This window comes from Siphateles boraxobius, unplaced genomic scaffold (genome assembly GCF_051911475.1).
Source record: "Siphateles boraxobius isolate OS27281-9 unplaced genomic scaffold, OSU_SipBor_1 100, whole genome shotgun sequence".
NCBI classification, from domain to species: Eukaryota; Metazoa; Chordata; class Actinopteri; order Cypriniformes; family Leuciscidae; genus Siphateles; species Siphateles boraxobius.
Window position 1 is genome coordinate 4,097,501 of NW_027508701.1, and position 14,690 is coordinate 4,112,190.

General features: G+C 40.6%; 1 protein-coding gene across 3 annotated transcripts in view; it reads left to right on the plus strand.

Annotated features, from left to right (window-relative positions):
* Nucleotides 1-14,690, plus strand: part of LOC143746734 (cyclin-dependent kinase 16) — a 36,526-nt gene that overhangs the window by 3,193 nt on the left and 18,643 nt on the right. Inside the window, exons 1-9 of one of the 3 annotated variants that reach the window (XM_077238774.1) lie at nucleotides 3,471-3,603; nucleotides 3,786-4,219; nucleotides 5,954-6,078; nucleotides 6,328-6,453; nucleotides 6,868-6,924; nucleotides 7,167-7,281; nucleotides 8,133-8,227; nucleotides 8,313-8,375; nucleotides 12,571-12,694. In XM_077238774.1, the coding sequence (XP_077094889.1) occupies nucleotides 4,090-4,219; nucleotides 5,954-6,078; nucleotides 6,328-6,453; nucleotides 6,868-6,924; nucleotides 7,167-7,281; nucleotides 8,133-8,227; nucleotides 8,313-8,375; nucleotides 12,571-12,694 (835 nt within the window). In that variant the 5' untranslated portion in view covers nucleotides 3,471-3,603; nucleotides 3,786-4,089. Of the gene's footprint in view, nucleotides 1-3,470; nucleotides 3,604-3,785; nucleotides 4,220-5,953; nucleotides 6,079-6,327; nucleotides 6,454-6,867; nucleotides 6,925-7,166; nucleotides 7,282-8,132; nucleotides 8,228-8,312; nucleotides 8,376-12,570; nucleotides 12,695-14,690 lie in introns of those variants that run through there. The other 2 variants (XM_077238778.1, XM_077238765.1) reach the window with 2 other exon arrangements.

Here is a 14,690-nt window from a genome sequence, read left to right on the forward strand (position 1 = left end):
CTGACCACCAGTTTACTGACCAGTTTACTGACCCCAGTTTACTGACCACCAGTTTACTGACTAGTTTACTGACCACCAGTTTACTGACCAGTTTACTTACCACCAGTTTGCTTACCAGTTTACTAACCATTTTACTGACCACCAGTTTACTGACCACCAGTTTACAGACCACCAGTTTACAGACCACCAGTTTACTGACCACCAGTTTACTGACCACCAGTTTACTGTCCAGTTTACTGACCACCAGTTTACTGACCACCAGTTTACTGACCAGTTTACTGACCACCAGTTTACTGACTAGTTTACTGACCACCAGTTTACTGACCAGTTTACTGACCACCAGTTTACTGACCACCAGTTTACTGACCAGTTTACTTACCACCAGTTTGCTTACCAGTTTACTTACCACCAGTTTACTGACCAGTTTACTGACCCCAGTTTACTGACCACCAGTTTACTGACTAGTTTACAGACCACCAGTTTACTGACCACCAGTTTACTGACCAGTTTACTTACCACCAGTTTGCTTACCAGTTTACTAACCATTTTACTGACCACCAGTTTACTGACCAGTTTACTGACCACCAGTTTACTGACCACCAGTTTGCTGACCAGTTTACTAACCAGTTTACTGACCACCAGTTTACTGACCACCAGTTTACTGACCAGTTTACTGACCACCAGTTTACTGACCAGTTTACAGACCACCAGTTTTCTGACCAGATTACTGACCACCAGTTTACTGACCAGTTTACTGACCACCAGTTTTCTGACCAGATTACTGACCACCAGTTTACTGACCAGTTTACTGACCAGTTTACTGACCAACAGTTTACTGACCAGTTTACAGACCACCAGTTTTCTGACCAGATTACTGAACACCAGTTTACTGACCAGTTTACTGACCAGTTTACTGACCATCAGTTTACTGACATCAGTTTACTGACCAGTTTACAGACCACCAGTTTTCTGACCAGATTACTGACCACCAGTTTACTGACCACCAGTTTAGTGACCAGTTTACTGACCAGTTTACTGACCACCAGTTTTCTGACCAGTTTACTGAGTTTTTGACTAGTTTACTAACCACCAGTTCTCCGACCAGTTTACTGAGTTTTTTGACCAGTTTACTGACCACCAGTTTACTGACCAGTTTACTGATCACCAGTTTACTAACCAGTTTACCGACCATCAGTTTACTGACCAGTTTACTGAGTTTTTTGACCAGTTTACTGACCAGTTTACTGACCACCAGTTTACTGACCACCAGTTTACTAATCAGTTTACTGACCCCCAGTTTACTGACCAGTTTACTGAGTTTTTTTTACCAGTTTACTGACCACCAGTTTACTGATCAGTTTACTGACCACCAGTTTACTGAATACCAGTTTACTAACCAGTTTACTGACCACCAGTTTACTGACCAGTTTACAGACCACCAGTTTACAGACCACCAGTTTACTGACCAGTTTACTAACCAGTTTACTGACCAGTTTACTGACCACCAGTTTACTTACCACCAGTTTACTGACCAGTTTACAGACCACCAGTTTACAGACCACCAGTTTACTGACCAGTTTACAGACAACCAGTTTACTGACCAGTTTACAGACCACCAGTTTACTGACCACCAGTTTACTGACCAGTTAACAGACCACCAGTTTACTGACCACCAGTTTACTGACCAGTTAACAGACCACCAGTTTACTGACCAGTTTACAGACCACCAGTTTTCTGACCAGTTTACTGACTACCAGTTTACTGACCACCAGTTTACTGACCAGTTTACAGACCACCAGTTTACAGACCACCAGTTTACTGACCAGTTTACAGACCACCAGTTTACTGACCACCAGTTTACAGACCACCAGTTTACTGACCAGTTTACAGACCACCAGTTTACTGACCACCAGTTTACTGACCAGTTTACAGACCACCAGTTTTCTGACCAGATTACTGACCACCAGTTTACTGACCAGTTTACTGACCAGTTTACTGACCATCAGTTTACTGACCAGTTTACAGACCACCAGTTTTCTGACCAGATTACTGACCACCAGTTTACTGACCACCAGTTTACTGACCAGATTACTGACCACCAGTTTACTGACCAGTTTACTGACCACCAGTTTACTGACCACCAGTTAACTGACCAGTTTACTGAGTTTTCGACTAGTTTACTAACCACCAGTTCTCTGACCAGTTTACTGAGTTTTTTGACCAGTTTACTGACCACCAGTTTACTAACCAGTTTACTGACCATCAGTTTACTGACCAGTTTACTGAGTTTTTTGACCAGTTTACTGACCAGTTTACTGACCACCAGTTTACTGACCACCAGTTTACCGACCACCAGTTTACTGACCAGTTTACTGAGTTTTTTTTTTCAGTTTACTGACCACCAGTTTACTGATCAGTTTACTGACCACCAGTTTACTGAATACCAGTTTACTAACCAGTTTACTGACCACCAGTTTACTGACCAGTTTACAGACCACCAGTTTACAGACCACCAGTTTACTGACCAGTTTACTGACCACCAGTTTACTGACGACCAGTTTACTGACCAGTTTACAGACCACCAGTTTACAGACCACCAGTTTACTGACCAGTTTACAGACCACCAGTTTACTGACCAGTTTACAGACCACCAGTTTACTGACCAGTTTACTGATCTTTTAACAGTTTTAAATTTCAGTTACTGTGTGCTTGAAGAACAATTATAGTGCTCTCCAGTGTTGTGATCTAACAGACACACGTTAAAAAGTAACATGATTAAGGTACAGCAAGTCCAGCAAGATAATCATTTTATCCGAAACCATAGAGCTTTATCTACAGATCAAGTATAATAATAGTAATTGAATCATCTTGGAGAGTTTCATCGAGTTGACTGTCATAACCGAACGCGACGCGCTGTTGAATGCTGAATGAAGAATGATTGACAGCCGCAGCGGAGGGAACAGTTTACGTGATCTTGAATTTAATTACTTAAATATTCATTTCTATCTCACATTATACTATAGAATGGCTTCAGAACACTTATAATATAGTGCACGAACACTTAATGGTGCTTTATAATACTTTTGTGGGGCTTAACAATAACACAATAGTAAACACACAATATCGGATTTAGATCGGCCTCGTCTGACCGATACCCGATCCGGCAAAAATGGCTGTATCGGAGCCGATACCGATACTGGATCGGATCGGCCCCATCCCTAAATATAATATAATATAATATAATATAATATAATATAATTTAATAGGCATGTCTTAATACGAGAATTGAAGCAAAGATCTTTTTTCAGCGTTTATTTACAGTAAGGAGACAAATACAAACAACGCTAATCCAAAAAACTTGTATTCTAGCTTCATCCATTCTTTTTTATCAACACTTGAATGTGGGCAAGTTTCATTTAAAAAAGCAACATTTTGAAAAAAATCTGAGCAAATTGCATTTTTTGTAAAAGTCTACGCCTGAATCAGATTCAGAAGGATGATAAACACAGATGGAGTAGATCGAGTCCTGCTCGTAAAGAACTTCTGGTTTATCTTATATCTTCTTCACCTCTGTTTTCATCTGAAAGCTGCTGCCTTAAATTTGTGAGTACAATCAACTTGGATGTTTGAGTCATTTCAACTTAAATTGCATTAAACTGACTTTAAAAAAAAAATTGAGTCTTGTGTGACAAAAAAGTTGAAAATTGCTTAACTTATTTTGATGAGTTAAAGCAATGTAAAAACATATGTTGTTATAACTTATAGATCATATTTTGTTTTTACAGTGATAGCGCCCCCTACTGTACAATGAAAACATGGATTACGGGGAAAACCCCGTCAGTGGCAGGGAAAGAGTAATATTTGTGGCAATGAGAAAAGGATACCATTCCCTCAACAAACGATTTGAGTCGACTTCACATTAACATAAGGACTAAATGATCCAGCACAGATTACATTCCCAAAACCATATGTGAACCGGAGCTGTCCTGTTTAACTCTACGTCATCATATCCAGCTGCTTATTGAAGAGCTCAGATTGTGGCGTTCGATTTATTCTTGTGCACATGTGACTGAACCCACAGCATCCTTGATGGACCGCATGAAGATCATTAAAAAGCGTCTGTCCATGAGCTTGCAGAGCGTCCGGCGTTTGGAGGACAGTCTCTCTGAGCTTCCAGAAGACACCGGACTGGACGAGCCTCCCTTGACCCGAGACATCGGTGAGAACACACACTCTCACACACTCCTGTAATCACTGATCAGTCTTCACACAGATGCATGAAATGACACAATCTGTGTTGAATTCTTACATAGAGTTGTTTACTCAGAACAGCAGAAGTAGCAGAATATAACAATATCAGGAAATATCTGATATAGGACAAAACCATTATTTTCATTATGTAACATGGCACATTTTTTCAAAACTTTGGATCTTGTATTTTTTTTAAAGCTTATGAGAAAAGTGATCATCAACACATTTAACATTAACATTTTATTTAAAAAAAATACACACAATATTTTCCTCATATTTTGATGGATTAATCAAACTTGTAGGGTCATTAACACAAACACCACTTTTGTCCACTGCTGTGTGTTTGTGTGGTCAGTGCTGTTTCAGACCTGGGTTACTGTGGGCCTGAATCTGCACCGGTGCACTGCTGCATTCTTACTCTTGCCAAAAAACTCATTATTACTTTCATTTCTGCAGTTACAGCATTGATGAGTTGAGTGGGATATGGTATCAAATATCTTAGAAGGTCAGTTACAAAAAGAATAGCTTGATGGTGACACTTGTATCGTTTTACCAACACCCTGCTATCATATAACTCCTACTTCGGTGGTAAGTGTGTGTCTTAACTAGGTTAGGATCCTCTCCAGCTCTCTTACATTATTGAGGATTTGAGACCTAGCCTTAACCGCTAGAACCGTAGAATTCTGACACACTTAAGACTAAAACATTAGTCTGAGGGGCTTTATACATATGGCCCCTGTTCTATTGTATGGGACTATTTTGGAAACAACCTTGTGAGGTGTATGATTTGCGATTAACAACTTACTACAATAACACCGTTTTTTATCTGATGGGCGTCATCTGCTGGATCTGAAACTCATACAAAGGTATGTATGACATCTTTCACTCTGAAGTTTCTGGGCCTCTAAACCAGAAACTCAACTATACTGTAACAAAGTTCAAGTTCAGGGAAGAAGGAGGCGGGAACGAATTTATTTATAAAATAAACATAAAGAACAAAAGTAAAGTAAAGCGGCAGCCCCTCATGGACGACTGTCACATAAACACAGCATAAAGTGCCAGGCCTGGTTCTCTCTCGTCCTTCACTGCTGTCACTCCTCCTCTATCCTTCAGGAGTTCCTCCGTGGGACTGGAGACCGGTGTGGCGCATTAACACTCGCTCTGTTCAGATGTATTTTACTGTGACTTCCATCTACTACAGTAGCATCATATTAACAACAAATGTTCTGTTTACTCTCTTTCTTTTTGTATTGTTTGAATTCACACAACCAATTATATTTTAACAATTAATATTAAGCTTTTAGTTTAAATGCAGAGTACAGTATTAATTCATACAGATAATATGCAATAACGAATTAGCTTTAGACAAAATATATAAAGTCGCTGTGGACTCAGATATTATCGACTGTATAAATGGCCTTGTTTCTCTTGCACTGATATAGCCAGATGTTGTCTTGTAGTTGTTCCTTTTTGTGCACAGCTCTTTTCTTCTTGCTTTGTAAATGTTTAAATAGTGGGAAGGTCAGAAGTAATGTGTGAAGGTCACAACTATTTCAACTAGACTTAAATCAGTGTCAGCGTGACGGCCCCTTTTTACTCCAGATCAATTACTGAATCTTTGGTCACCTGACATGGTGTGTGTGTGTGTGTGTGCGTGCGTGCGTGCGTGCGTGCGTGTGTGTGTGTGTGTGTGTGTGGACAGGTGTAGTCCGTGGGAAGATGTGGTCAGATGGAGAAAGTGATCAAGCTTCAGGAACCTCCTCTGATGAAGTTCAGAGTCCTGTACGAGTGCGGATGCGCAGTCTTCAGCAGCGGCTCTCTAATGAGGTAATGCATGTACAATCATAGTGAGTAACACACATTCCAACAGGTAGACACACACACATACCTTGAGCCCAAATGAAGCAAATGCTGTGTCTCAAGAATGGCGTTCTGTAATATCCCCGAAGGATCTCATTGTCCGAACTTGTGGTTTCTTAGTGCCAAAGGGGGAAACATGGGCATTAAAGTTGTACAAGATATATTTATCTGCCCCATAAAACTGCTCTTTGACACATTATATGTTTTCTCCTTCAGGAAATCAATAAACGTCTTTCACTGCCTGCGGATATTCGTTTGCCGGAGGGTTACCTACAGAAATTTGCCACGAACAGCCCTCCATTCGACCAACCTCTGAGCCGAAGGCTTCGCAGAACGTCACTCGTAAGTCTTTCTTTGTCATGATCTATTAGTATGACATCAGCAAATGTGTAGAATGCATTTCTATTCTATGTCTGTATCTATTCTGTCAGACAGGGCTTAGATTAAGCCAGGATTAGGCCGAAGGTCAATTATAATCGTTCTCTTATAATGGTGTCTTAGAGAAAAACATTACTGGTGTGAATCTTGAGACGAAACACTGATATATTGTAAGATATGCTTTCATTAAAACACATCAAACATACATTTTATTCTGGGACTAGATTAAGCCTGGTCTGTGAAACCGGGGGTTTATGTCAAATCTCTTTGTGGAAGCCAAGGTTCAATACACCTTTGATTATTGTTCACATCAGGTCATAGACAAAAATATATGATTTGATACGGCCAGATAATCACTAAGATCTGTTTTCCTTTCAGTCAGAAATCGGCTTTGGCAAATTAGAGTCATATGTCAAACTGGACAAACTGGGAGAGGTGAGAATCTTCTCCACGGTTGATGATACAGTTTCTGTTAATTTGACCTTGCATTAGAACTGTTTAATATGTCGTCAATAGAGTTGACTGGGTTATCCTTATCTCTCTTTTGGCCAGTTGTCAGTTGATATTGTTCTTTTCAACTAATTTGACAATTTGCCATTTTTATATAAATGCAAAAGCCATTGCACATCAGTGATGCCGCTGAACAGCTGATTTTTTGTTTGTGTGTGTGTGTGTAGGGCACATATGCCACAGTGTTTAAGGGTCGTAGTAAATTAACGGATAACCTGGTGGCTCTGAAGGAAATCCGTCTGGAGTACGAGGAAGGCGCGCCCTGCACCGCCATACGAGAAGGTACAGATCCACGGCCAATCAGAAGAGTGGGAGCGTTATATCGGCCAGATCATTATCAGCCGATAGATGTTCATTTCAATGTCAACGTTATCAGCACGATAAGAAACTTTGACGATATATTAAAGCCGATAAATAATGTGTTATTTCCTTCAGCTGATTGGTATCACTTCAAAAATTAAAAAAGGAAAATACAGTAAAGTGCACAGCAAGTCTGTCATATCGGCTACATAAACTTATAATGAGAACATCATAATTGTGTGTTTAGGACACAGCTTTAATGATGAGACTTTTGTTTTTCAGGCTCTCAAAAATTATATAGAAAATTGGATTTAGATTTATTGGCCAATATATCGGTTATCGGCTTTGTAGAATTGTTGAATATGTAGAATTATCGGTTATCAGTATCGGCCAAAAGTTTCATTTCGGTGCATGCCTAACATAAAGTAATTGACCTATGATGATGAAAGTGATGATGATGAAAGTGATGGAGCTGGTGTTTAGATTATAGTTCAGTGGAGATGAAGAGTGTTTCTCTAACTCACCGATACTGTCATCTTTACACACAATACTTTATGGAATAGTCTCAAACAACAACAACAAACTGATTTGTTTCTAGAAAAATGTGTTTGGCCATTGTTAAAACCAATATTTGACTAGGAAGCGTACAGAAACATGCAATAAATTAACTCTATGAATTCTGGGCCCTGTGCGTGATGTATGTTGCTATTGTGATTATTCAACACACTTTTCTTAGTAACGCTGCAGTAACAGTGCCGGACTGTATACGTGTAGAGAATCATCACTCCTGTGAGGTTTTCATGCTGGTTTGATGATGTTTCTCTCTCCGTCAGTGTCTCTCCTGAAGAACTTGAAACATGCCAACATCGTCACGCTCCACGACATCATTCACACAGAGAAGTGCCTTACACTAGTCTTTGAGTACTTGGTGTGTGTGAGATATTATTCATCATCGCATTTCTAACGTTGTCCATCTACTGTATTTCTGATACACTTGTTCTGTGTGTTTTTAGGAGAAGGATCTCAAACAGTATTTGGAGGACTGTGGGAGCATAATGAGCATTTATAATGTAAAGGTTAGGAAGAGAAGACATATCCTCTATAACAGTCTGTCATTTTAGTTTAAACTGAGTATAACTAACAAATAATACTATACATCAGGGAAAATGACTGAAAACTATTTCTGTCACAGCACAACACAAGTTCATGTGGCCTGGATAGATTAAAGCACTGGCGTCAGTTTGGTTTGAAATGTGGTGGGGACGGAGACGCATTCAGAAGTGCATTTTCAGAAGTGCTCGGTACAAACTTGTCAGTGACGTGCGGTGATGTCTTAAAGAGGCTAGGCACTGAGTTGAAAGCCAGATTACCTGATTTATTGTTTAGGCTAATACTTAACAGTAAACATTACGCACAAGCGCGGCATATCAAGAAATGTACAAATCAGGATGTATCGTGTACTCTCTCTCTTTCTCTCTCTCTCTCTCTCTCTCTCTCTCTCTCTCTCTCTCTCTCTCTCTCGCACGCACACACACAGACACACACACACACACACACACAGACACACACATACACGCACGCACACACACAGACACACACACAGACACACACATACACGCACGCACACACACAAGCGCGGCACAGGCACACACCGGTAATAATGTCCACTCCAGCATCAGAATGCAACCATTCTTAATCCTTAATTGTTGCACAGTGGCCAATTATGTTTGTCAGTTAGCAAAAGTAAAATCACACACTGCTTAAATGAATATAAAGGCAAATGGCTTGCATTAATTCGACCACATTTATCAATTCAATATTAAGCCCAAAATAGTTTTTGACTCACCAATCGGTAGATTATTTGTAGCCTTCATAAAATCCATCCGCCGCTCGATCACATATTTCCTTTCATACCCGTCTGTTTGAAACGATCGGGCAATTTTTGGGCCCTTTTGCTGCACTAGTCCATCTAAGGCTAGCGTAGACCTCCCTCTTGCTATTAACTCAGATTTTTAATTAAAATCGAGCTTGGAAAGATTTCTTAACTCCGTGATCACGGCCGGTGCTGTCATTTTGACTTTGAATTTGGTGGGGATTAGGCATGTAGGCTAGCTGTGGTGTAATGACGTTAGCTGCGCAAATGTTCAGTAATATCTCGATTTTAATTGGTCCATGTCTGATATGTAACGGAGATGATTACTGGCATAACATATTTACGTCCAAAGGCACAGCAGATTTGTGCCTTTTGCTGTACATGTTGAAGAATACAGCACCGAAGTGCGCATGCACAACATACTGTAAACAAATGCTAGTAAAAGAAAAATGCTAGTAGACAGTAAAAACACTGCTTATTCTAGTTTTTTATTTGATTATGCGTAACTGCTACATTTGTCATCATAACGTCTAAACAATTGGAATAACACACATATTGCATAGATAAAAAACAAGAATAAACAGTAAAAAACAATTTTGCCAGGCTAGTGCCTAGTTTGCCCCGACCACACGTCACTGAAACTTGTCAAACTGTGCAGCCTCTCTCTGCTCAACCCGTAAATAAATCCATCGATCTGCAAATTTTGTTTGAGTTCTTTAATGGTCTAGTGGTAGATCTTTTGCCAAGCGTGTCAGAGGTTACTGGTTCTAATCCGCACTCGTATAGTTTTCTCTCTCTCATCAAAACTCAATATGTGCATCAGTGGTTACAGTCTATATATCAAGCAGGGACACGTTTGTGTGCATGTTATTTTGAGATTTCACCGGAATGAATAGAGAGTCTCCACAACGGCGATAGATTGAAGAGCGTGTCCGAGTGAAGACTGCGCGAGCCTGTATCCATGACACTGATCGCCGCGGCAACGAGCGCTCAGCTTGAGTTCAAAAACACCAAATTTTAGCGCCAGATCTCTTATTTAATAGCAAATTAAATGAATGCTCTGCTAGTTAACTGGATATGTTTTATTTATTTGTATGAGGTACATCGTGGCGCCTCAATGTTTCAAAAAGTAGTGGGTACAAAATGACTCATGACGAAATCTGGTGGGGACGCGTACCCCGGAAATCTGGAAACCGACGCCTATGGATTAAAGGCACACTATGCAGGAATTCCGTTTCTGTCCAACAGCGCCCCCTAGAGTCTCTGTAAGGTACTTGTATTTAACGTTACTGTCTTAACGTTTATAATAATAAAGGAGCCTACTGCGTTTGATGGCATATAACGTATTTACATGATTGCAGCTAAATTACAAGTAAATAGCCTATAGCCTAGGCCTACTGTATAATTTAATTTATCATAATAGTTTGCAAATTGCGCTCATTTACACTATTTACAAGTGTAGGCTTATTTATGTCCTGATAATTATGTGAGATATTGACAACTGTTCTCATGATAATCGCAGGAATGAACTTTAACAGTGAAAGCCTGAGCGAGTGGGACTCCTGTCCGGTTCCTCGTGCTGTCGGATTCTCGTTTCCTTTTTCTAGACTCTTCCGACCGCAATTTCTTTGCTTTTTCCATCGTTGAGTATCACGTCTGAAATGCGCGCAAGTGTCTTCGTGCTTCATATGTTGTTGTTGATGTGTGTGACGTCGTTGCCGTAAAGCATGTCGTGATTCTCGCGAGATTTGTCGCAAGCTTTACTACCAGGATGATTCGCCCTACTATGAGTTTGTTTACCACCGAAATGACTTTGAAGCTGTTATATTAAGGTATAAGTGTGCATAGTGTGCCTTTAAGACAGAGATTTATTGTGACAATCAGCTAAAATGTCATTCTGTTTAAGTGAACTATCCCTAGAAATTATGCTTTAAAATGTAAGGAACTAAAAGTTTCGCTGGGACCGGCCCGAACTCAGACTGGCACAGCAGAGACACTAATGCCTGGCTCCCACTACAGGAGTTTTAAAATCCTTACCAATTATACCTTCAAATCTTAAACATGCTCACTCTACAAGAGTTGAAATCGCTGCGCATCACACACTCCTCAGTGTTATTAAGATGATCGTGCCAGAGGAAGCGCCTGACGTGATCTCACACTGCAGATCAGAAGAGGACAAGCGGATGTAAACTAAATACCTGTCCTTCATATCCAGTCGTATTCGTGAAAAGGTTGCCGTGACCAAGGAAAACGAAATCTTTCAAAAACATTTAAGGATATTTCTAATGAATGGCGTCAGCGCTGGTCAATACAATGAATCAATGCCATTTATCTCTATGAGGTGACGCATCAGCTTCAGCGTTGCTGCTTAGATGAGCCTTGTAAAATTCAGCTCAAAGTTAAAATTAAATATTCAAATAATTAACAGCTTGTTTCATTGCATCTATCTTTGAATTAATCCGCATTTTTTTTATATTTTCGTTGAATGAACAGTTTAATGACTCACTCAAACACAGTCCCTTGCCGCTACTAGTGGTGTAACAGTGTAACTGCACTGAGTGACGGCCTGTGTGTAACACGCAGAGACCAGCAATGCAGACACTGGTGAAATATCAGCAGAACGCCTCTCGTAAAGTGAGACTCGAGGATCGGGAATAACTGTTATGTAACAATGATCTAATAAGCTTATTGTTAGGTTTATGTTCTGTATTATATTATGTTGACCCTTATTTTGACATTTTATCTTCTTTTTCCTCCACTTTGTTTCAATGCACATTTAGTTTCGGTTTCATTACTGAACATGAACTGGTCTTCGTGCCTGCTGACCACAGAGTAACACTTAGCAATAAATAAATAAATAATTAATGAAGATAATACCGCATATCTCACTGTTGAGTCACTTGTTTCGTATCGGCTATCATGACAGTACTGATGTAATCACAGTCTTGCTCATCCCAATTTAAAATCCTAAATATCAAACATGTATGATATGATCGGGGCGGGCCGGGTTTGCGTGAGAGCAGATCGAGAGGTGCAGGATTCGATCAGTGAACGCCTCACATCACCAGATAATCTGAGCATCAGAACCGATCCTCCACAAGATTTTATCTCCGATTCTCGGGAGGGCAAAATCCGGGATAAATCGGCCTTAAATTCCTGTAGTGTGAGCCAGGCATACGAGAGACCGAGTGATCATGTAAAGGATGAACAAAAACAAAGCCAGAGCAAGAAAATATAGTAAGAAAGGAAGAAAAAGAGAGCTTTAACTCAAGTGCTGACTGGCTGGCACATTAGCCTAGCCACATTTATTGCTATGAAAACATTTAGGAAACATGGTTTCCAACAGTAAAGGTACAAATATTGTTATGACTTCATTGTATTCATGTTTCCACCTGCAGATTTTCCTGTTTCAGCTGTTGCGAGGTCTGGCTTATTGCCATCGGCAGAAAGTTTTGCACAGAGACCTGAAACCCCAGAACCTGCTCATCAGCGACAGGGGAGAGCTCAAACTGGCTGACTTTGGTAGATCAGTCACTCACACACCCTAACACTGATCTGGTGACACACCCTAACACTGATCTGATGACACACCCTAACACTGATCTGATGATACACCCTAACACTGATCTGATGATACACCCTAACACTGATCTGATGATACACCCTAACACTGATCTGATGATACACCCTAACACTGATCTGATGAGACACCCTAACACTGATATGATGATACACCCTAACACTGATCTGATGACACACCCTAACACTGATCTGATACACCCTAACACTGATCTGATGAGACACCCTAACACTGATCTGATGACACAGCCTAACACTGATCAGATGATAGACCCTAATACTGATCTGATGATACACCCTAACACTGATCTGATGATACACCCTAACACTGATCTGATGACACACCCTAACACTGATCTGATGATACACCCTAACACTGATCTGATGACACACCCTAACACTGATCTGATGACACACCCTAACACTGATCTGATGACACACCCTAACACTGATCTGATGACACACCCTAACACTGATCTGATGATACACCCTAACACTGATCTGATGACACACCCTAACACTGATCTGATGATACACCCTAACACTGATCTGATGATACACCTTAACACTGATCTGATGATAAACCCTAACACTGATCTGATGATACACCCTAACACTGATCTGATGACACACCCTAACACTGATCTGATGATAAACCCTAACACTGATCTGATGACACACCCTAACACTGATCTGATGATACACCCTAACACTGATCTGATGACACACCCTAACACTGATCTGATGATAAACCCTAACACTGATCTGATGACACACCCTAACACTGATCTGATGATACACCCTAACACTGATCTGATGACACACCCTAACACTGATCTGATGATAAACCCTAACACTGATCTGATGACACACCCTAACACTGATCTGATGATACACCCTAACACTGATCTGATGACACACCCTAACACTGATCTGATGATACACCCTAACACTGATCTGATGACACACCCTAACACTGATCTGATGATACACCCTAACACTGATCTGATGACGCACCCTATCACTGATCTGATGATACACCCTAACACTGATCTGATGACACACCCTAACACTGATCTGATGATACACCCTAACACTGATCTGATGACGCACCCTAACACTGATCTGATGATACACCCTAACACTGATCTGATGATACACCCTAACACTGATCTGATGATACACCCTAACACTGATCTGATGATACACCCTAACACTGATCTGATGATACACCCTAACACTGATCTGATGACACACCCTAACACTGATCTGATGATACACCCTAACACAGATCTGATGATGCACCCTAACACTGATCTGATGATACACCTTAACACTGATCTGATGATACACCCTAACACTGATCTGATGACGCACCCTAACACTGATCTGATGACACACCCTAACACTGATCTGATGACACACCCTAACACTGATCTGATGATACACCCTAACACTGATCTGATGATACACCCTAACACTGATCTGATGATACACCCTAACACTGATCTGATGATACACCCTAACACTGATCTGATGATACACCCTAACACTGATCTGATGACGCACCCTAACACTGATCTGATGACACACCCTAACACTGATCTGATGACACACCCTAACACTGATCAGATGATACACCCTAACACTGATCTGATGATACACCCTAACACTGATCTGATGATACACCCTAACACTGATCTGATGATACACCCTAACACTGATCTGATGAGACACCCTAACACTGATCTGATGAGACACCCTAACACTGATCTGATGACACACCCTAACACTGATCTGATGATACACCCTAACACTGATCTGATGACACACCCTAACACTGATCTGATGATACACCCTAACACTGATCTGATGATACACCCTAACACTGATCTGATGACACACCCTAACACTGATCTGATTACACACCCTAACACTG